This window comes from Larimichthys crocea, chromosome XV, assembly GCF_000972845.2.
Source record: "Larimichthys crocea isolate SSNF chromosome XV, L_crocea_2.0, whole genome shotgun sequence".
Classification (NCBI taxonomy): Eukaryota; Metazoa; Chordata; class Actinopteri; family Sciaenidae; genus Larimichthys; species Larimichthys crocea.
Window position 1 is genome coordinate 16,942,249 of NC_040025.1, and position 21,978 is coordinate 16,964,226.

Genomic DNA, 21,978 nt, shown 5'->3' on the forward strand with positions numbered 1-21,978 from the left:
TTCATATACACTGACATATTCATAGTGTATGTTTATTATATGCTGTATATGGTATGAACTCACATGTACACACAAACAATAATTATGACGTTAACCTATACTAATAATCATGTACTGTTGGTTCGTATCACATGTTTTATTATTTCCTTTCCATGTGATGAATACAGAGATGAATGAAACTTACCATAAGGAGCCACCAGGGGTCATTTTTACAAGTAACTGCTCAGTTGGAGCTTTGCTGTCAAAGGTTTTGAAGCTGTCATATTGTTCTATTTGTATTTATTATTTAATTAAATGAATTTGTTTAGTTATTTATTCATTTTAAAAATGTGTTCTGTGTTTTATAATTTTTTTAACTTGTGACACTTTATTTTACTGTCATATTGCACTTGGTAAATTTAAAACCCATTAATTAGATTTGATGCTGTTTTCCATTTGTGAATGCTCCACATCTCCAGTCATATATAACACCTCAAAAATATCAACTGATTGTAACCTTATTTGTCTAATCTGAACGTCATGTCACAATCTGGTCAGTTTGGGTTTGCAGTTACTTATATTGGCCACATGGGGGAAGTATAGACCTGCATGAACCATGCCTCAGTATGTTCAATAGTCTGTTTGAAATTAGGTGCCATTATAGCAAGATCTCTCATGATCATCTGCAGACCACCAGACAACATGAAGTAAACCTAATCGTGTAGAAGACTTTCATGTTAACTCTTTCATGTGTTTCTATCAATGACATTTCTGCTATCAGGGACACTTCTGTTTCTGTTGGTCTTCAACAGCAGTCTGTTTATTCTCTTATAAACCTATTTAATGTTTATTTATTCAGTGATCACACTTTAGTCATGTGATAGGGGGCAGGCCAAGATATTTTACCAGGACATTCCACTTGTCAAACCCAATTTCCTGAGAGTTGTGATTGACCTGTCCAACGCAGAAACAATGCAGCTGCAAAGATTTGATCATTTCCTTTCAAAGAACCTGAACAGTTTCCATTGTGCCATTTTTCCCTCACTTGATCTCGATTTCAGATTATCTTATTTATTTGGCCTGAAGCTGCAGACTTCATCTGATGACTGTGATTCATCTTTTCTGCATGCTCTCCTTAGGTCTTTCATCTGTTCAGTTCTGTACAGAGTAGAAAGACCTAAGGAGAACACAGACAGAACTGAACAGATTTTTCAGACTCAGTCCCTGTTACCATGAAGATTAGACTCTTTAGTATTCAAGGCAAAATTTGTGATGACAGCTACCACCGTCCAGGAAAGAGCCAATATATAAGGTTAAACAACATTGATCCTGTGTTGTGATGGTGCTTTCTCTGTCATAGCATGCAGCTCCATGGACACAAATTTGAGAATATTAAGTATAAACTTTCAATTAAAGACATTTAATGAGTATTTATTTACTTGATGGATTCAACTTTGTCAGCTTTTAAGGTGCTGGTTAGGTGTTGAAACATCCTTTAGCTCATTGTTTGCGTTATTGTTGTTTGTTGCACTACCACTCTGCAGGTCTGTCATCATATTCAGGGTCCTCTTAGGTAAAGGGCCCTTACTGCAGCTTTGTAACATCTGGAACCAATACAGCTGTGCTAGGTATCTGTGGTACCAGGGGGGCTTGGAGGTTGTAGGCTTGGTTGGGGGGGTTGAGGGGTTGGGCTGGTTGCTGCTTTGGCCCTGGGGGTCCATGTGTCCCTGACTTCAAAATAGACTTGATTGCTAACAGCTGGCAGTCCTAACTCACCCAGTGTCAGAGCTCTCCTCTGATGTCAACCTTGTCAGTATCAAGGCCCGGACAATGGAAGGCCAGCAGCACGGTAAAGGTAGCGAGGAGGACTGTGTCTGTGTGAAATGAGATTCAGAGAATGACCTTTTTTTTTTTTTTTATGAAGGTTGTTACCATAAATAACTTAAAGTTTGTGTGAAGGAACCTCTGAATAAAGCACATGAAGAAGATCTACATGAATATTGTAAAAAATGTGATATTTGAGTGGCATCAGTGCAAAACCAAACATAAATACTGAACAACAAAGTGATATTGTATCCCTCCATCATTACAATGTGAAAAACCTAGAATTACCCACATCATCAAATTATATAAAATGCATCAGAACACTAATTATTCCCATACCCTTAACTAATTATCAACCCAACGTTGTATATTGAGGTAACTATTCTGATAATTAACATGTATAATGATTTTAATGATTGTTTAAATGCACTCTTAATATCACTTTTTATTAAAGCTGTATTGCCTGAGAGGAAAAGTGTGGCAGGGCTGTGTTCTGCTATTCACTGCCTAAGTATGAGTAAATAGGACAGCAGCTCATTAGCATCTTTTATTATCCAATTACAAACTCTGCTCGCCTAATTACCTCCAATCAGCAGGGAGAAGAAAATGATTGACTTCCTGGAGGACAGAAATCAGTCAGGACAAAAAGGACAAACTGGTTTTCAGTTGCTTACTGGATGGAAAATGACTCACAGGAAGTCAGAATATGTTCACATGTATAGATAGAAGCAGGAGCTACTGTTTCAGTGTCTTCAGCAATGCCATCACAGTGTGGAGGCAAAGCCTTTACAATTTTATTTGTGACTGTAAAAACATACTAAACTAAAAACATGAAACTTTATCTGGTGTGTCCAGTCAGAAATTATGCAAGTTATAAATAAGCGTCGCTGCATATACCAATGTCACATTTCCACATGGTGTTTTCCACATGGTGCATTCTACCTTTGCAAGGTTATGTTGTTCTGTGGATTATGTTATTGAGTTTGTGACAGGAAAATCTAGAAAATAATTTTCAAACAGCTGCAGAAACGATTATCCTTCATCAGAGGATGAAGGGCAGCCACTGCACAAGGTTGTGCTTATAACAGAGCTATGCATCATTATTAGACAATTAATTACTCTGTCATCAACACCACCAGCACCACTGTTCTACTGGGATTCAGTCACAGATGTTTTGAGCACAGCTTTGACACCACTATCCATAACTGTGGAGTAATACATCCTGTTTCAGACTTTGACTAAACTTTCACTTGTTCGTGCAGTTTCTCAGATTTACTTCTTCTTTCAGTTAGTTTTGATTCTTTGAAATATGTCAGGAAAGGCCAGGAATAGCACAGGGCAGGCCACTGGGACGAGCTGTTGTTTACAGACAGTGACAGATATGAAGGACCTCTGTGCTCTGGTGCTAGGCCTGGAGCCTCAGGAGTGTGCTGCTTCTGTTGCTGTTCTGGACACTGCAACACACCGATAAAAAAAAAAACACACACACACACACACACACGCACACACACACACACACACATGCAGGCCAGCAAACTTATGTGCACGTAAACACACAAAACACATACAGTATTCTCCGTCTTTGTTTTTATCTTTAATACGCACACAGCTGTCCTTCATCCTAATCTCTCACCTCACAGATACACACTCGCGACACACAGCCTCAATAACTGAAAAAGTAGTTGTTTCAAATCTAACATCAAACCTTCACATGAACCTGCTGTATACCTGTTTCTTTCTTTAATACTGACATCACCTGCTGACTTTACAACCTAATGTCTAAAGTCAATTCAAGCTAATGAACAAATCCAAAACCTTGTGATGTAGTCCCATGTTTCTACGTTAAACGAATTAGCAATTAGTTTAAGTAACTGTGGTGACCTTAACATTCGGGTCAAACCAGGCTACAGATACTGAGACATCGATGGTCAGTGACAGTCTCTTGACTGCTAAAACCAGAGACAAAAAAACAAAGAAATAACCGCAATGCAATATTGACAAATTCTGTTTAATATTGTGTGATACTCTTCTCTTAAAATACAGTCTTTTCTGAGGTAGACCATTACAGTTCAAGAACATTATTATCATTTTTAAAACAGACATCAAAAAAGACATGAAATAAATACTTTCATGTACAATATGCCGCAAAAATGAGGTAGAAATGGTTACAGAAAATGTACAATAACCAAGAACAAAGTTACCGCGATAACAGATTAAAACATGTAAAAAATAAAAGCTTGTTTTGTTGGACAAACTGTTGGGAGTAGCGAAAGCCATAAATCAAAATACTGTATCTATTTGCACCTCTAAGCCACAGTTATTACTTTGTTTCTGTGATTACATGAGAATAATCACGAGCATTATCTAAACCGTGCCGCTTGAGGCAGAGGCTGGTCTGTAATTTGTAAATGTGTTTTCTGAGACAGTGATCAGTATGCATACAGCGGGGGTCACTCTGATTGATCTGGCTGTATGGCATGACTGAAGCCACCAGCTGGAGAGGGACGGCTGCACTGTGATATAGGGTTGCTGGACATCAATCAGACCACTTCCACACACTCCACACAGGAATCGGTATAAGGGGAAGGGGTGTGGGTGGGGAGAGGATACAACACCACATGGCCACTGGGGCTCGTGGCCAGGGGGCAATCCAATCTAATGAGACTGCACTGGGGAGAGAGAAAAAGAGAAAAATAATGATGAGGGACAGAGGGAGGGAGAGACAGGGGGAGGAAAGGGCGGTAGGAAATATTACATCATTCTGTGTATACCTCCTCAGGACCATGGCAACAGTCTAAGACGTACGACCTCTGTACCTGCAGTACAGTGACCAGGTTTTTCCAGCTTGTTAAAACAGAGCTGTAGGACTGGTGGAAAAGGACGAAGAGACTTGTCTGGATTGTCTACATGTTGGGTTCATCCACAATATGTACACACTAACTGTAAATTTTTAGACTTTGGGATTTGCTGAAAGCTACATATAATGACTTAAACTTTATTTGCATCTATGTTTCTGTTTGCTTTGTCTTTTTGGATGGCGTTTTGTGCTCAGATGTTCACTGTGAGTGCACATGTATGATTGTGTGCGTTATATTTACATTTCTTCCAAAAATGATACTTTTGCAGACATGCATATACAGGATATGTAAACACTACATGACACGGATAATTGCGAGCAGTTTGTCCAACAAAAAAAGGAATATTTTCTGTATTCTACATAGCATTTCTTGAAGACAATCATCACTCCACCATAAACTACAATAAAGATAAAGGGTAAAAGAACAGAAAAGAAAACGTATTTATATATTCATATATAATAATACATGGATTTATGGCATCAAATATCCTTTGAAATACCTGAATTACATTCAATGTTACTCTTTGTAGCATATTCAAGTTTCTCTCCCGAGGTAAAAGCCCAGCTGTAGTGGGTGTTACAAGACTGTCAGGTTCCTCCTCGCTCCTTTATCTCGCTCCGCGTCGCTCTCTACTAAGACCCTAAGATTACATACATTCTTTAATTTCATATTTCTGAGGTAAAGAAATTCTTCCTGAGCATTTCAAACAAGACTACACACTAATAAAACAAAAGGAGTAAGTGAAATAGAAAACAGAAACGCTGGGTGTGCAGGTGGGTACCTTTTTGTTCGATAAGTGGGAATCTCAGGAAAACTGCAGATGGTGAGGAATGTGTGATCGGAAAACAAATGAGTACTGAAGTTAAAGACAACAACCCAGAAATAATAACATAAGTTGTCTGTGAATTGTACCAATAATACTATTGTGAGTTAAGTGAGAAATATATGTGAAGTATTTCTACAACCAAACATGTTGAGTGTAACTGCATGGTTAACTACTGAACTCCTGTGAAGGACAGCAGCATGTTTGGATTTAATAAAAGTCTTTTTTTAACAGTAAGGAGGACTAACTGTTTTGATTTGGTGAGAAGCTAGCAAGAAGAACTAATTTATTGTGATTTTTTTTTGAGAACCAGTCTTCTTTTCTTTTCTTTTTTTGAGAAATATCACAATGCTGCTGATTATGCATTTGGTTTGACGTGTTTTTGGTCAAAAACTGTGGTTTGCTGAAATGTTGCTGATCCCAAGCCCTTCATACTGAATAATTAGTGACAATCCAATGACTAAATCAACATTAAGATAACATGGAAGTAGACTGGCAATAAATAGGATCCTGAGAGTAGCAGTCAAAGGGGGGGATTTTTCAAACCCTGATTATCCATAATCTTGGACCACGTCACCTAGCAACAAATAATTGATTTTGTCCTGGACCAAGGCTAATCAGGATCTCTGAGAGTATCCAAATAGTATATAATCTGATTTTCCCATCGGCCAAAAGACTAATACACTACCCCAGTCAACAAGGCCTATTCATCTTCCTTTTCTTTGGGAAAAATAAAATATTGCGGATATTCATACGGAAACAAAAACAGCACACCGTGGCATGCTTCTGCCAGTAAAACAACTCTGCCGTATCGTTGAGCTTCTCTCTCTCTTTTGGCTGCATAATCTGATATAACAAAAAAAAAAAAAAAAAAAACATTCCCAAGGCTTGCCATGTCAAAGCAAAGACAGGGTTGTGATGCAGTCCGAGTACAGTGACTGGCTGCTTTCTCAGTGGTTATACATCTTGCTCCACTCTATACAAGTGTCCAGTTCTTTTGTGGTGGTGTGTGGGCGCACCTTGCAGAAGGCATTCTCAAAGTCTGTGAAGGCTGGGAGTTTGGAGGAGGTGGGGAGGCCATGCATCCCAGTGGGGGAGGATGCTGAAGAGAGTGCATGCTGGCTGATCTGAAGCAGCTCCCACACTGAGAAGCCCTCTGTGCGCTGTAGCACGGCATTCAGCTCCCTCTCGCTCAAGCTGCAGCCCTGGGGTGACAGCGCCTGCAGCAGCACCTGCCTGCGCATACCTACATCTGGTAGGCCAACGTGATACCGCTTGGCAAAGCTCCGGTGAACTGCATCTTGCAGCAGATCTGGCCTGCCAGTGGCACATACAAGAATCACCAGACCTGTGGTCCCCACCTGGGCTTTCTCCAGGGTGGTCAGCAGTGTCTGCCTCAGCCCTTCCTCTTCCATGGCCTCCACTTGGCTGAGGAGCACCACTGATGGCTGCCGTGCCCCTGCAACTTGCAAAAGAGACCCCAGAATGTGCTCTGCCTCAGCCTTCCCTTTAGAGGCCAGCATGGCTCCACTGACCCGGTAAAAAGAAGCCCCCATCTGTGAAGCCAAAGAACGAGTCAACGTCGTCTTACCCCCTCCCCGGGGACCAAACAGCAGGACGGTTCTTGGTGGCTGCACCACTGGACTGGGCCTCAACACGGGCCACAGAATGTCCTCCTCCAGGGCAGTCTTGACGTGAGTAAGCCCGGCCAGCTCACCCCAACCCAGTGCTGGGCTGCAGTCCAGTAACTCCCCATTGACAAGGTCCAACAGTCTGGGGTCTGGGCTCTTCATACTCTCAATGGTCTGAGGGCACAATGGAGGGCGCTTGTGGGCTTGGGAACGGTGCTGCTGCTGTTGGATGAAACCCTGCTCTGCTGTGCCATTCTCCCCCGTCATGCCTGCTGGAGGGCTGTACTCTCCTGCTGCTCCATACTGAGGAGACACCAGTGGCTGGGAGGAGGGCTTAGTGGACTTAAAGGTTTGAGGGTCTGTGCTGCCTGAACTGCTGAAGCCGTTACCCCGGCACTCTGTTTTGTCATTCACACTGTAGGGTGAGTTTCCCCCGGCCTTCAAGGGGTCATAGCTATATTTCCTGTAACGAGACCCATCCCCACTCTCATCATCTTCTACACTCATCTCAAATGCTTTTCGTTTTAACGTCCCTCCAGTCTCGGGTGTCCCTAGGTTGGTGCTCTGATAACTATAGCTGCCTCCTACCACTGTGGGTCTTGAGGGAATGGGAGTAGGGGCTGGTAGACCTGAGGGCAGGTAAGTTGCAGAGGGGTGACTGTAGCTGGGGGCAAGGCTGGTCTGGGGAGGGTATGTGCTAGGGGGGTAGTTATAAACAGGTGTGGTAGGGCTATAGCTGGCCACCAGAGTGGGGGTGGACTGGAGAGTGTGGAGAGAGGCAGGGGGAAGTGCTGCACTGGGTTGGGGACAGTACCCTGAGGAAAGATAGGTGCCATTGTAGCTGGAAGGGTACTCGTTGGAGCCACTGCAGGAGCTGCTGCCACTGTAGCCAGAGTCTGAAAGATTACTGTTCACTACGGACACACTACTAACCCCCGGAGGGCCTGCAGATGTGGCTACAGCCTTTGAACCTGAGAGGCTATCATGGCCTCCAGGGGGCACCAGGGAATAGGAGGCATCAGTGCTGTGCGTCAGTGGCCAGGGCTCTAGCTCAGTCTTCGGGCCGTTGAGGGCCCCAAAGGCCCCCGGCTCTGGGTAAGTGCCCACTGTAGGTGGCCGGTCATACGGTGAGTCTAACACACCGGCATACTTCTCTGCATAGCGCTTCAACAGGTTGGAGGCAGTCAGAGCAGAGATGTCATCATTGGCCCAGGCGTAGTTGTAGGAGCTGCGGCTTCGGCCAGCGTAGAATTCCGACTTGTGGGCCGGAGAGGAGGTGGTGGAGGAGACGTCCAGGTGCTGCTCAGGCCACTGGCTCAGAGACTGGGCATGCTCTGGGTTCCAGTGCATCTTTAACAGGCCTGACGAAAGAAACAAACATGGAAACCAGGTTATAATTATGGTGTAATTACAGTCATGTCAGAAAATAGGATGGTGGTCTAAAATGGTGGTGTAGGAGTGATTGTATCCTATAGAACTATAGAGCTTTGTGGTTTCAATAGGAATCCATTTGGGTCTTTACTGGAAAATGGTTGTTTTTCTTTCCCCTTCTATTTGTGTTAACCGATGAGCATAATAATTCTCACTTTTAGCATTTACATCAATGCAAAATACATCCAAAGTGGCCAATATATAAAAGTAATGTTAATTATAGGTCACTAAGTGAAATGGCTCAATAAATTTAAATTTTAAGCCTGACACTCAAGCCTGAGACACCGAAGACTCAGTATACAAATTGTTTGTTTATGATTTATGAAGACTTCTTTTAGCTATTTTTTATTTTTAAGTGCTTAAAGTGTGGTTTCGAGGTCTGTTTCACTATGTTTCAACGCAGTAGCCCTGTTTATTTCTCACATAGTACAAGAAAAACTGTTTGGACTACTGCATACAAGGGCTGTCACCACCACTGCACAATTATTGTGGCCAAAAGAATTTATGATAACGATACACTCAAAATGAGTGTAGGGATGAGGAGAGAGACTATAACCATAGCCATACAAAAAGAACAATTATACTGAGTGTGAACCATAAAGTGAGAACAGAAAGAAACAGAAATGATTTTAGGGTTGTATGACAAAACAACAAAGCTTTAAATGCAAAAAAAACAAAAAACTAAACTATAGAGTGCAAAGTTCACTCACTCTTCTCTGACTGTTTTTCCCTCTATCCTGTGCACAGTGACACATGGTCTGAGCCCCTCCTCTCCAAGTAGCCACTGACAAGAAATGGTCTTTCTTTTGTCTGAAAAGGAGTCTTTTACTTCTGTGTTACCATCATGCATGTGAGCAGAGGGGGCTCAAATTTCCCAAAGTGAGAGGAAGGTAAAGAAGAGGTGGAGGAAGAAAGAGAAAGCTGCAGAAAGAAGAAGAGTGAAAGCGGATCGGTGGGTTGGATGTGTTGTTTTGCAGTTTCCCAGCTTGTATTGGAGTAGCGATAAGATCCCACTACTATTCCCTGTACTGCTAACATCTGCAGGTCTCCCAGAGGAGCTATTGTTATCTCCCCGTGCATGTTGCTCTGAATGCCTGCTCTCTCCGCCCTGCACCCCCACCTACCACCCACCAATCCACCCACCCACGGTACACCAGAGCTCCAAAAGCCCAGTGGCCGGCTGGACAGAGGGAGGGAGGGATGGAGGGAGGGAGGGGGAAGGAGGGCTTGTGTGTGTGTGTGTGTGTGTGGACAGTGGTGTGGAGAGAGTGAGAAAAAAGAAAGAAAGAGAGAGAGGGGGGGAGGCTGGGTTTGGAATTGCAGCATAGTGTGCTATTCATCAGCACAGTCTCCCATGGAACACTGGGAAAGTGGAATGTCTGTTCCTCTGGCTGACTTCAGCATTGGCCGAGGCCTGATTGATCATGGCTGCTACGCACCGAGCACATCGCAGAGCCAACAGGAGAGAGTGCAGTCGAAAAGAGAGATTACATCCCATGAATTGTTTTCGCTCTATGCACACTCATGCAAGGCTCTTATTTACCGTGTATGATATTGAACTGGCATTTCTCCTGAAATTACTTCAAACTATTTTTTTGCCCAAATGTAAAGAAAGTCTGCTAATTGTCAATGTTTGCATGCTACCCTCTCAAGCTCATTTTATAGTGACTTAACTGTGAATTTTCACATTTAACATGTACATGTTTGTGTTTACCAAATATATTACAATATGATAGTTATAGAATCGTATATATTTCATGGAGACTAGCTCTATTTCTTGCTGAGGCATTGGCTTGACATTCCACACATAGCTTGGCATTATTGAACTGTCACAATTTACCCTGAGGTGAGGACTACTCCAGCCAGAAACAGGGAGGTAAAAAAGGAATATGGCGAAAGCCGTCATTACTGGCCTCTCCGCTGCCTTTCCTTCGGTGGACGCCTGATGATTCATTATTCATGGCTGTCTGCGTGTGTGTGGAGCCAGCCTTCTTATTGCCATTTAAATCAAATCTCAATATCCACAGCCCATGATTCTGCTGCTGCTCTCCCACTCTCTAGCTCACTCCTAAACTTTGGCCTCTCTCTTTACCCGCTTTGCAAACCTCCCCATGTGTGTTTTCAGATTACGCCTGTTATTTATTCAGTCAGATGAGACCAGCAGACCAGATGGCCATTGGATTATCATGTCCTTCATATTCAAATCCACTGCCTTAAGTTCCCAGTGGCCAGACCAGTTCAAGTACTTCTTTAAGCTTTAGCCAACCCACACACCCACCACAGCACAACATTCTCACACTCTGTCCACTTGTATTTTTTAGAAACATGCTGAAGACATTGTCTTGTCCACACCCAGATGACCACATATTTTTGTGGTCTGACTCGCAGGTCTTTGTCCAGCCTGCAGAAACCATATATGTCCTGCAGGCCCTTCCCATCTGCAGCCCAACCAGTTTGTGAGCAGCCCCAATAATGGGGCCTGTGTGTGACAGAGATGGATGAGAGCCCAGGGGAGCTCATAAAACCTGCAGCAGGGAGGGAGGGATGGAAGAAGGAGGGATGGAGGGAGGGAAAAGAGTGGACAGCAGGCGCTTCGTCCTCTCTAAGCGGACTCGGGCGGACATTAGAGGACTCAGTGAGGCGGGCTAACTGCTGTCCACTCCATCATTAGAGTAGCACTAATACAGAATGGACCTCTCACACTACCCTCTTGACCAATGTAATGACCAGCTGCCCAAACCTGAAGAACCAATTCACTATGAAACCGGAGAGTAATTACTTTCTATAAGTCTTTTCAAAAAAAGTACATTATGCTCAATAATTCTCTCTGTATGTACACAGTGAGTTAGATGAGTGATCGGCTGCCATTCACCCCTGATGAACACAGCAGGGCTGCAGTGCAGTTTAGCCATTTCCATGTAATTAGATCTTGCCTTCTGCTAGATTGTGTTTTTTAGAGCAGTAGCACTCCAAAATAAACTGAGCAAGCTCTAATCTACACTTCTACTTAAATCAGAGCCATCATGTAGATTAATTCACTGGAGGGGCAGCAAGAAAGCTAAGATTAGAAGCAGGAAATCAGGACAATGTGGACATGCTGCGGGTAGCAGTGCAATCATTAGATTCACGTCAATATATGTTGCGGGATGATGATAGATTGCAATTAAACTTAGAAAGCAAAACACAGACTGCTAATATCATTTGTAAATATTGTAATCCACATGCAAGTTTTCATTTTGCTTTTACTACATTTTTTAAGCTGCGACATGTCCCGTTCCTGCCACACCCCCATCAAGTCTGTCCTACTCACATTAGAGGATTAAAAACAAACACATCAGTATATTTGAAAATGCATTTCCTGTCCTCATTCAATTATTTTGGAAACTGTTGTTAATATCAGTAAAGCTGCCCCGTGATGCATTTACAAAGGGCTCGGAAGATATTTATTTTATTTTTTTATCATTTATAAGCCGCATTGTTGAATTTCTGGTGAACAGCAATCAGTTGTGATGACCAAGTTAAGTATACATAAATATGTGATGAGGCTGCTTCTCTATTGACTGATGGCCTTACTTGGCTGCAAGGAGGTTGATATAAACCTTGTGTGTACACACATTAAACTTCCAACTGCGTGTGTGTGTGTGCGCGTGTGTGTTTTCAGCCCCAGGAGAGACAGATGTTCTTCTGCTGACCGCCTTACTGTCTGTGCGGCCATTGTGGTGGACGGCCGTCCAGCAGACGTGCGCGGCTCGGACAATCCAGTTGGCCCTGAGACAAAGCCTGAAGGATCCTATTGTCAGGGGCCTGTCTAATTATGGAAATCTTATTAATCTATTCAGCAGCAGTCCACTGACAGCTTTTGTGTCAGCCTGGGATTTATTGAGGGACCTGTGTGAGCTGCATCCTATTGTAGGAGTGCGTGATGAAGACAGTGGCACAGCTCTCTTCAGCAGAAACCAGCTTTATTTTGAGGAGGCCCTGAAATTAAAATTAGACCACTTACGGCTCCAGGGGAGTATGTTAGGTTCATTTGTGATTTCTGCCCTCATTTGCTCAAATATCTACAAAGCCACTGAATCTCATGTTGACTAGGTGAAACCGAAGTAGCTCTTGGCCTATAAAGACTGGTAGTACTCTAGACTGTGTTGTGGTTTCCTATAAAAGAAGTATCAGTGGGTGAGCTGAAACGTTATCTTGGCAGGAAGCCCGGAGGTAGAGGGCTCCAGTGCCGTTTTCACAGCTCCCCTGAGGTTGCTTTCCCTTCTCCCTTCCCGGCACTTTTGTTTTCCAAGCCCCGAGGAACAAAATGGACACGGATGCAACAACCCTTCAGGGACTGCATGCTATTAAACTGTGCCGATTGTGAAGAGGCCGCTTGTAAACAAGAGAGCCGTGGATCAATCTAATCAGGGCGCTATTCAGGGCTGAGTTCTACCCCCACCAACACACCAGAAGAAAACTACGTACACACCAACATGCACCTCCGCACAGAGGCACATACATACATAGATCTTTATATCCTGTCAACCTCTGTTCCTAATTTCTTAAAAACATAAGTTCCTGAAAGTCATGAAATTTAAACTTTGTTGTGCAGCCAAACAACTAAAAGGTTGTTTTATCTGTTCAACAAGGAAGTAAATAAAATTCTAGGGGGTGAATTCACTTCAGGCCAAAAACAAAATTTTTTCAATATTTCCAGCATGTGATTGTTTTAAGAATGCTGCTCCGGCTGTTGAGGCACTATGTCAGGGACTTGCTTTTAGCCTCAGTCACTTTAAAGAGAAAAGCTTGAAATGGAGGGAGTTACGATAAAAAGGCACGCAGCTGCACTGGAGATGAATGACAGGCAGAAAGCGGAGAGTAGGGCAGAATGTGACAGATATTTGTGCTGATAAATCACAAACTTGATGCTCCGATGACTGCATCGGTTGTTATGTATTCAGCAAGCGCAAGCTGATCAATGAGTTATTGGATGAAACTCCTGCTTGCTGGACATAAATATGTAGAAGAAATTATATCTTTCTTCAGGAATCTTTAAACACTTTTGTGCATTTCAGACAAACCCATTCAATAAACTGCTTTAAACAATCCACCACTGTGTTTGGTGGGCAAAGGGAGAAGCACTCGGTCTGTTATTTATCAGAGTTTGTTATCTTGATTTGTCGTTCACTCTTGAAGCCCTTTAAGTCCTCTGTTCTCAAGTTCACTGTGATTTATGACACTAATATCAAGCAGGACATTCTCACTAGGCTGTGGCCGTCCTGCCGCTGCGTACTACCTGGTCTGTCATAAAAACACCAATCTGAGAGGTCGGCCACATTTCACAGCGTGGCAGGTGGAGACAGAGGTAAATTGTCTCTGGATGTTCTCTCACTTTGGAATGAAATACACATTTTATCAGCTCTAGCACAGCTTGTACCAACATAATGAAAAAACTATGATGAATTCCTTACATACATTGTGGATTATGTGTGTTGTACTGTGCTGTGCTGCTACACTATATAAAGTTACCTCATACAATATTACCCAGCAGATGCTGAACAGGCTCTGCTATCGTGTGGGGTATTGTCAAAAAGTTGTTAAAGGAAGCACAAGGTCACTTCTTGAGACCCTTCCCAAACCGCCTTAAGACGGGGATAATGTGCACACCAGACAACGGGGATCATAATTTATCAGACATGCATAATTGGGCATTGCTGAGGAAAATTATTATAAATCTATGTGTTAGTCATGGGGATGCTATCAATCAAAAGAAACACAATCCCGCACTCCCACTCTGCCTCTCACTCCCTCTGGCTCATCTGCTCCCTCTTTCACGGCCCTAAAAAGATGTAATAACAGAAGAGTGCAGGAGCTCTGGTGGGGAGTTTTCACACCTGCTGCCCAGAGCACGAGCAGACGCAGCTCTTTTCAAACACGCCTCACCAGTCCAGTCCCAGGAGGAAGGAGCCCATCTCCTGCAGTGGCATTGAGGGATGTCCTCTGTGTGTGTCGTTCCCTCTCTCCCTATATCTTACAGTGGATAGAGCTCTCTGTACTCCATGTATCAGAGTGACAGTTTGACTTACACTATTTTTTGTTTCACTGCCCTTTGGGAATGTTTCAGGCCAGCTGTCAGAACAGTTTTTGTCAGCGTGTGCAGCTAATATGGTTTTATTAAAAGGAGAAGGACAATACGATAGCCTTGTATCAAGTATTTTGAAAATATGCAGAATACAGAATAATGAAATCATCCTGCCCTTGTCTGTAATAAATTATAGTTAGGGTAAATGACAATTATTGTTCAAAACCAGTCGATAAACAGAATAAAACAAGCTTCTATGTGGTAAATATCCAATTCATTAGTGGTGGACGAATTTTCAGAGTGTCATTAAAAGTTGTTGTTTTGCAGAGCGGACGAGCATAGATGCAGAAGCCAAACTACTTGATGGCATTTGTTAAACATTGATTAATTGACAAACGTGTTGAGAATTGCTAATGATAGTGCAGCAAAAAAAAAAATCCCCATCTGAGAGCGTGCTCAATTTACAGCCCTTTCCTCAGCACTCTCCAAAACTAGAAAGCCTCCGGAATAATTGCTGGATGCGTCACTTCATGCTCGTAATTTTAGAAACAACTCCCCCATCCCCCGTGCCTGCTAACGCACGTCCACAAATGGCAGAACCCCGTCCACCAGCCCCCTCCCCTTCAAGAAAAACAGGGTCCCTATTTTCTGTGACTGCAGGCTGGCTTTAGGTCATTGTGTCCACTAATATATCAAAGAACAGCTGTCCCAAGGCTCTGTGATGACCAATCACCCCTTCCATCTGTCTCACTCGCCCAATCTCTGCTCTATCTCCCCCTCTTCAGCTCTATCTTTTTCTTGCAATCGCCTTCTTTCACTGTTTCTCTGCTCCTCCATCTCCCTTATCCCCCCCACCCCATTCCCAATGAGCATGTTGCATTCCCTCTTTTCTGTCCAAATCCCCTGGCCCCTGTGTGCTCCCAGATTATACTCCCAGCACATGGACAGCTCTGGGATTTGTTTTTTCTGTTAGTACACACACAAATTAGAGAAAGCTCAATATATTCAACAGCCCCACTTCCTTCTACGGCGGCGTATTTTATGATCACTGCACTACAAACACCTAATGGCATAACGATTAAAGTATGTTATTTCTCAAGCATAGTCATTTACTAATTAGCTGTGCTGGTGTGAAAGACGCTGTGTCTCATTGTCCAGCTCTGAATTCTGCTGCCTCAGGAATCCAGTGAAGTGTTGCCATCCAAATGAGCCTCACCACCTTCCTTCTTAATTGGGCCCTTAACGGGAGTGGGGGTCTCCTTAATGAGCTGATGAACCCTCAGAGAGACAGAGCACAGGGCCAGTGGACTCACAGGGCCCTGGGTCCCTAACCTTCTTTTCTTGTGGACACAGACGCATGCAAACACATACACACACACACAAACACACTGGGGGCTAATTAGAGCCCATTCACACCCTACACTAATGATCCCGGCTCTTATTCACACACTTTAGCAGACTGTGTGTTTACTAAAGGGCCTCACAGGCCCCTCCACTGCACTACTCATACCACTCTGCCTACAATAGAGGATAGACGCCGGTGCAGCCCTCCAACCTGCCTCTTCAGTGGCCAGGATGAGATCTACTTCTTCTTTTTTCTATACAAACTGCTCCATGACTTAGCCAAGTCATTCACAAAGACACTTGCACAAAACATGAAAACAGAGCCGGAGAGAGAAAGGAGAGGGAGAGGGGTCAGTCAGAGGAGAGCTATAAAAACTGCCAGATCTGGAGTCCTGTGTGTAGTTGCTCTATGTGTGTTTGTGTGCGTGTGTGTGTGTGCAGTCTTAAAAGAAAAGGTATCGCTACACCAGCGGGGGCCCCCAGCAACAAGAGTTAGGGCACTCCTGGGTTGGCGGCCTGGGACTGATTTAAGAGTGTGTTTGAAGTGCAGATTACAGATTCTTTGCACCAAATCCCTCCAGGAGTATCCATGGCCCCTGGAATCTCTCTCAGGTTTCCTCACAGGTCCGGCCGGGGCTACTCACCCCAGCTTGAAGTCCTCTGGACTGGCCGGAGACGAGGACCAAGGCCAGACACACCAGGGCAGAATGAGACACCCACATGTACTGAATGTGAGATCTAAATCATTGAGACCTGATGTGCAAGAGCAGTCCTGATAACAAGACACCAGTGTTTTGGTGGGTGTACCTGTCCTATTCATGTGCGCATTCATACACAGGGACCCGACTACGTGCAGCAGCAGAAATGCCTACAGCAGGAGTCAGAAGTAGCGTTGGGAAGCAGGAATGCTCCATATTCCGCCAAAGGGGATTCCAACATGGAGGTGAGAGTCTTCGCATGTCCTGCACATATGCAAAGTCCCTCACAGTCAGAGTTTTGCTCAGCAGAATCATGACTACGGTCTTTAACTAAAAGACAGCGAGCTGCAGTGTCACCAGTGAGCACAGGGGTGTGTTTGTGTGTCACTGGTCTGAGAGTAAACAACATGACTACCTAACACTTGTGTGTGCGCTCATACGTTCCCTCTGTCTCCATACACGCACACTAGCGAGCTGTTCTAAAACGTTCTCGACCCTGCCGAAGCTCTGCAGAACAGAGCTACTCTGTACATGAAAAAACCCATCAGGCTACAGAGCAGAGCAGATGAAAACCAGCATTGTGCATCCTGATCATAAAAGCGAATCACACACAAAAGCTAGTACGCAGTGTACTGGAAGATTCCCATGAAGGAACAGCAGTGTGCCGGCACTGAAGGCATGCTAAATATTCCACCAGCAGTTTGTGACATTCTTGGACGTGCCGTCCACTTTAGCAGCAGGGAGAGTGTTTTCAGTCAGTATGGACTAACAGGGTGCAGGGAGATGATGGAAGGACTAGTTAAACAAGCTTTGATGGGAAGCAGCACAAGCATGCATGTTTGTTTTTGCAAATTAATGGTCCATCAGTGTTATTTAAGCAACTCAGCCTCATTGGATATAAACATCTTTTGATGGGAACAAACAAAACATGTTTTTGGAGAACTGGCATTAAATCAATAAAGAGACATTTTGAGAAGATATGTTTCATAACACATGTGGCCAACTACTAATTTGTTTGGCACCAATTTGAAATTCCATTTATCCGATGAGTGTTTGTATAAAAACATTAGCTATTTCAAGGGTAAAATTTACCAAAAAAACAAACAAAGTGCCATGGTTACTGTAAAACATCTGCTCATGACGCTTTATTCAGGCTGTTTTTTCCAGTTTAAATTCTCACACCCACACACTTGACTTATACAGCCTCTGCAATCCATTTTTGGATGGATTATGAAGTAATACTTTTTAAATTAACCGTTCTGTTTGATTTCTCCCTCTTTTCTTGTAACTGTCATGCCGATAAAGCTCCTTTGAGGAGAGTTAAAGAGCTGGGAAAAAGGGGCTCTTGAGGCTGAGGCAGCCCCATGCTGGCCGGCAAACAATGCTGTTTTGGAGAGCCGGAGCACTGGACCCAAATGAAACCTGGTGGGAGGGTGCAAGTGAGGGGGGGGCAAAACTGGACACGTCAATTATTAGGTCAGCATTGAAGGGAGAAAGGGAAGAGGGGGGGAAGGAGGCAGCGTGTGTGGTGGAAAGTCCTGTGTTGTATTGGTAAAATGACACTGGCAGAACCAAAGGGGCGTCTGCTGCTTAAACCATCAGCCCTCCAACCTCCCTCTGTCCCTCTTCCTTCCCCCAACTGTGTCTTCCGCCCGGTGATGAAACATTCAGACAGGGCCAGTGCCCAAGGTTTAGCATTTCCACAGTGCACGTCAAGGAAAAAGTCAGGTTTCTGTACTGAGGCTTGCACATTTTCACAGTTAGCTGTGCATTTTTCCTTCTGTTTGCAAAACACAGAACACAGTGTCCACTCCTGCTTATTTTTGCAGTGGAGTCTCATTGATTCAGTCAAAGTCCAACTGAGTCAAACAGGGCTGTTCGGTGTGATATGCAGAAGGGTAGAGAGAAAGAAGTGTGTAGTAGTGTACTCACTATAGGGGACAATAGGACTCAGCATTCTGTGGAGCTGGTCTCAGTAAGGAGGAATGCTGTTTTGTGTATGCCAGCTAAGGTTAGCGTCCGTCCGGCTGTAGTCCATCACTAGCATGAGCTCGCACCGATGACAGAACAGTCCTAAGAGAGAGACAGAGGAAAAGACAGAGAGAGAGAGAGAGAGAGAGAGAGAGAGGTGAGGCAGTTACAGGCTGCTGCACAATGTCTGGACAAACACTCACATGTCAACCAACCCTTTCACACAAGCTCACACAGCAACACAAACCTAAACACACACACACACACACACATGCACAGACCAGAATTCACCCACAGTATGATAGAATTACTGACCAACCTGAGAACCCTATCAGTGTAACAAAAACAGTTTGCGCTCACACACACACACACACACACGCTCACATACCCACACACACACACACGCACACAGTCTGCCAAATTGACGCACACAAGGGTATTCATTATAGGCAGGCATTAAGCTGATTGTGAAGCAGCGTTCAGCCTCTAAAGAGGGCTTTCTAAATCTGCCTCACAAAAAGACTCATGCATACCATTGCTCTGTGCACTGGGGCAATAAAGACTGCATTCTTAGGAGACCAAACACTTTTGGAGCTGCCTAAGCAAAATTCAGAGGAAAGAAATGTTACCTGCCACGACAAAGTTTTACTTTTCAAGTTATCTAAATGAATACACCTGAAAACTGAGATCATAATTAATTCAGCCGACTATATTTATCTTCAAAGGTAAGGCAAAAGGAAATCTAGTTTCTCATTCTGTTCTGGATGGAGTTGTAGATGTCATATTTCAGTCACACACGGATTAAAGACAGTTTAATCCTTCAGTTTCTATTGTTTTATTCTAATATGAAGCACCTCTCTGAGAAAACCCATGAGATTAAAACAACTATCTGAAATTTTTGTTATTTTTCCAAACACCCATTTGGATTCATTTCAATTTTGTGGACACCAAACCACAATTTTTTATTTAGAAGTTGCTTCAGGAAAAGTAGTTTAAAAATGAACAAATAAAGATGTAAATGGTTTGTAAATATACAGGCTCTATATATCTATTGACAAACAACATCACACAATCAATCGTATGTCGAAAGTACTTAACAGTATTTAACAGCAACATGATGACTTTTATTGCTTTTGCACATCTATATCTGTCTTAGTATATATAAAAACAAACAATTAGTCTGCCACCACTCTTATAACATTCATATCTAAAAGAAATTACGCAATGACCACACGGCTGTCTCTGGACACCAACAGGCTTCACATACAACACTGCCTCCGAGTACAACCCCCCTCTGCTCTAACTGACAGTCAACTTTTAACACTCAGCCCAGAATAACTGACTAAACTACAGCAGCAAACCACAGCTTCCACTTAAAACAAACACAGCTCTGTCCCTGCACAGCTCAGAGAGAGGCTGAAAGGAGAAGGCAGAGTCTGGAGGATCGGTTTGCTCAGGGAAATGTCTCATGGTCAGCAGCCAAAAAGGAGAGCTGCTACAACACACTCAGCGCCGTTTCAATCCTCTTCCAACTTCAGTCAGCCAGCGGAGCCAAGTCAAACAGCAGGGAGAAGCTGCAAGCTATGACAGCAGATCAAGACAAGAGATGCAGTAGAAGACAGGCAGCCTTACCTATTCATGCCTGCATGTCCTCCATCAGATCTGAAAGCACTATGATAATCCCTGGAGCAGACCAGACTTGTGTGTACACTGCTATGCTTTTTTCCCACATATGGGACACTACTCTGCTCTCTCTCTCTCCTCTCTCTCCCTCCCTCTCTCTCTCTCTCTCTCCTCTCCCTCCCTCTCTCTCTCTCTCTCCCTCTCTCTCTCTCTCTCTCTGGCCAGTGACAACAGAGTGAGCACTCAGCTCCCCTCCCCCATGAATCTCCCATCCCCCACTCCCTCCCCTCCTTCTCTCTCTTTATGCTAAAAGTATTTAAGTAGAGAGAGAGAGAGAGAGAGAGAGAGAGAGAGAGAGAGAGAGAGAATGAGGGGAGGGCAGCAGAGAGGGTGGGGGGACTGACCAATCATGCTCTGAGGGAGAGAGAGAGGGCGATCATACTGAAGCTTGGACACAGAGGATAGCGGAGAGAGAGAGAGTTTGGTTAGAGGGGAATGACCAGGTTTTGGTTTGCCCTGTGAGGATTAAGAAAGAGCTGAAGGAACAGTGGTCAGATTGTGATGAAAACATGCAGGAACAATCTCTTATTTCTTCTCTGACTTCACGGGCAGACAATGAGAAGAAAAAATGTAGCAATTTACTCGTTATTTATCACTCATGAAAAAGTAATTACACCACCTAACTAATTACTTGACAGCAGAAAAACTTTTTTCGTTACTTTGCTCAGCTCCTCCAAAGATGTCTCAAACATCTCTGAAGCTGCCATAAGTCACATTTTCAGTATGTAACTTAACTGGAAACAGAAAACACTTTGGAGGTATTTACAGATTGACAGCTAGCACAGCCCCTGGTGATTGATCTAGCACTCTAGTCCTGTCCTCACATTTTTTTAAATGGTTTATACCGACGTCCATGCAAGACACGTATATAAAGTGTGTGTTTTTACTTTACACTTGTCTGACGATTCTTTTCCTTCAGCAAAAGGTTACCTGCAATCAGCTATCAGAGCTAGTCCTCGAAGCCATGTGGGAATAGACGATTCTGCAGTGAACACAAAATTCTAGCCTAGTAACATTAATTTTCCAACTTACATAACTAACATAAATAACATTTTGCAATGTTGCTCTCTTGCATTAAACTGTAGCCAAAATGTAGCAGAGGGAGGCAGGCAGCAGATATCTGAGCGCATTTTGGATTTTATGAACTAACTGGGAAGCACAAACTGGTCATCAAACAAGATGTGTTGTGTGTGAAATTTCTCTCACAAAAATAAACTTTGGTAATGCAACAAATTTAAGGAACCACGTTAACTATGTTCATCCTTGCTAACGTCTGCAGCCATAAAGAATACAGCAAGCCTGCTTGTATTAATTCATACTTTTTCAATGAAAAAGTAGATCTGTGCACTAATACAGGAAATTGAAGATGCATTACATCAAGATGCATTCAGAAAATGACAGGTAAATCATAATTGAGTTACCTTTTTGTGGGGAAGCCAACCACATCATTCCCCAATGAGTCCAGTCTGTCCATTGAACACACATAGCTGAAATTCAACTTCCTATCCAACTCCTGGTAAGAGAGCAAACAAGCCAAGCTCCTCAAAAGTGTGAAAGTAACGAAGCATTACTGGGATTAGTAACTATTATATCATTAATTTCAAGCTGTAATCCATTCTAATACACTTTTTATTACTAAATAACTAACCTCATTGTTGTAACACTGATGATG

The 21,978-nt window shown here is 43.5% G+C and overlaps 1 protein-coding gene across 1 annotated transcript; it reads right to left on the reverse strand.

The window, feature by feature from the left end:
• Positions 1-3,823: 3,823 nt before the first annotated feature.
• fignl2 (fidgetin like 2) lies at positions 3,824-20,387 on the reverse strand. The gene is made up of 3 exons (XM_010748307.3): positions 20,256-20,387; positions 18,585-18,725; positions 3,824-8,476 (listed from the first exon to the last, which is right to left on the reverse strand). The coding sequence occupies exons 2-3, from the start codon at positions 18,607-18,609 to the stop codon at positions 6,435-6,437; spliced, it is 2,067 nt and encodes a 688-aa protein (XP_010746609.2). The 5' UTR covers positions 18,610-18,725; positions 20,256-20,387; the 3' UTR covers positions 3,824-6,434.
• Between the last annotated feature and the right edge of the window lie 1,591 nt (positions 20,388-21,978).

Bases quoted from the DNA above. Each gene is read 5' to 3' on its own strand.
- fignl2 (XM_010748307.3), bottom strand. From the start codon at position 18,609: ATGCTGAGTCCTATTGTCCCCTATA. The intron at 8,477-18,584 runs GTGAGTACACTA...TTCTTTCGTCAG, and splicing joins GAGTCCTATTGTCCCCTATA to GCCTGTTAAAGATGCACTGG.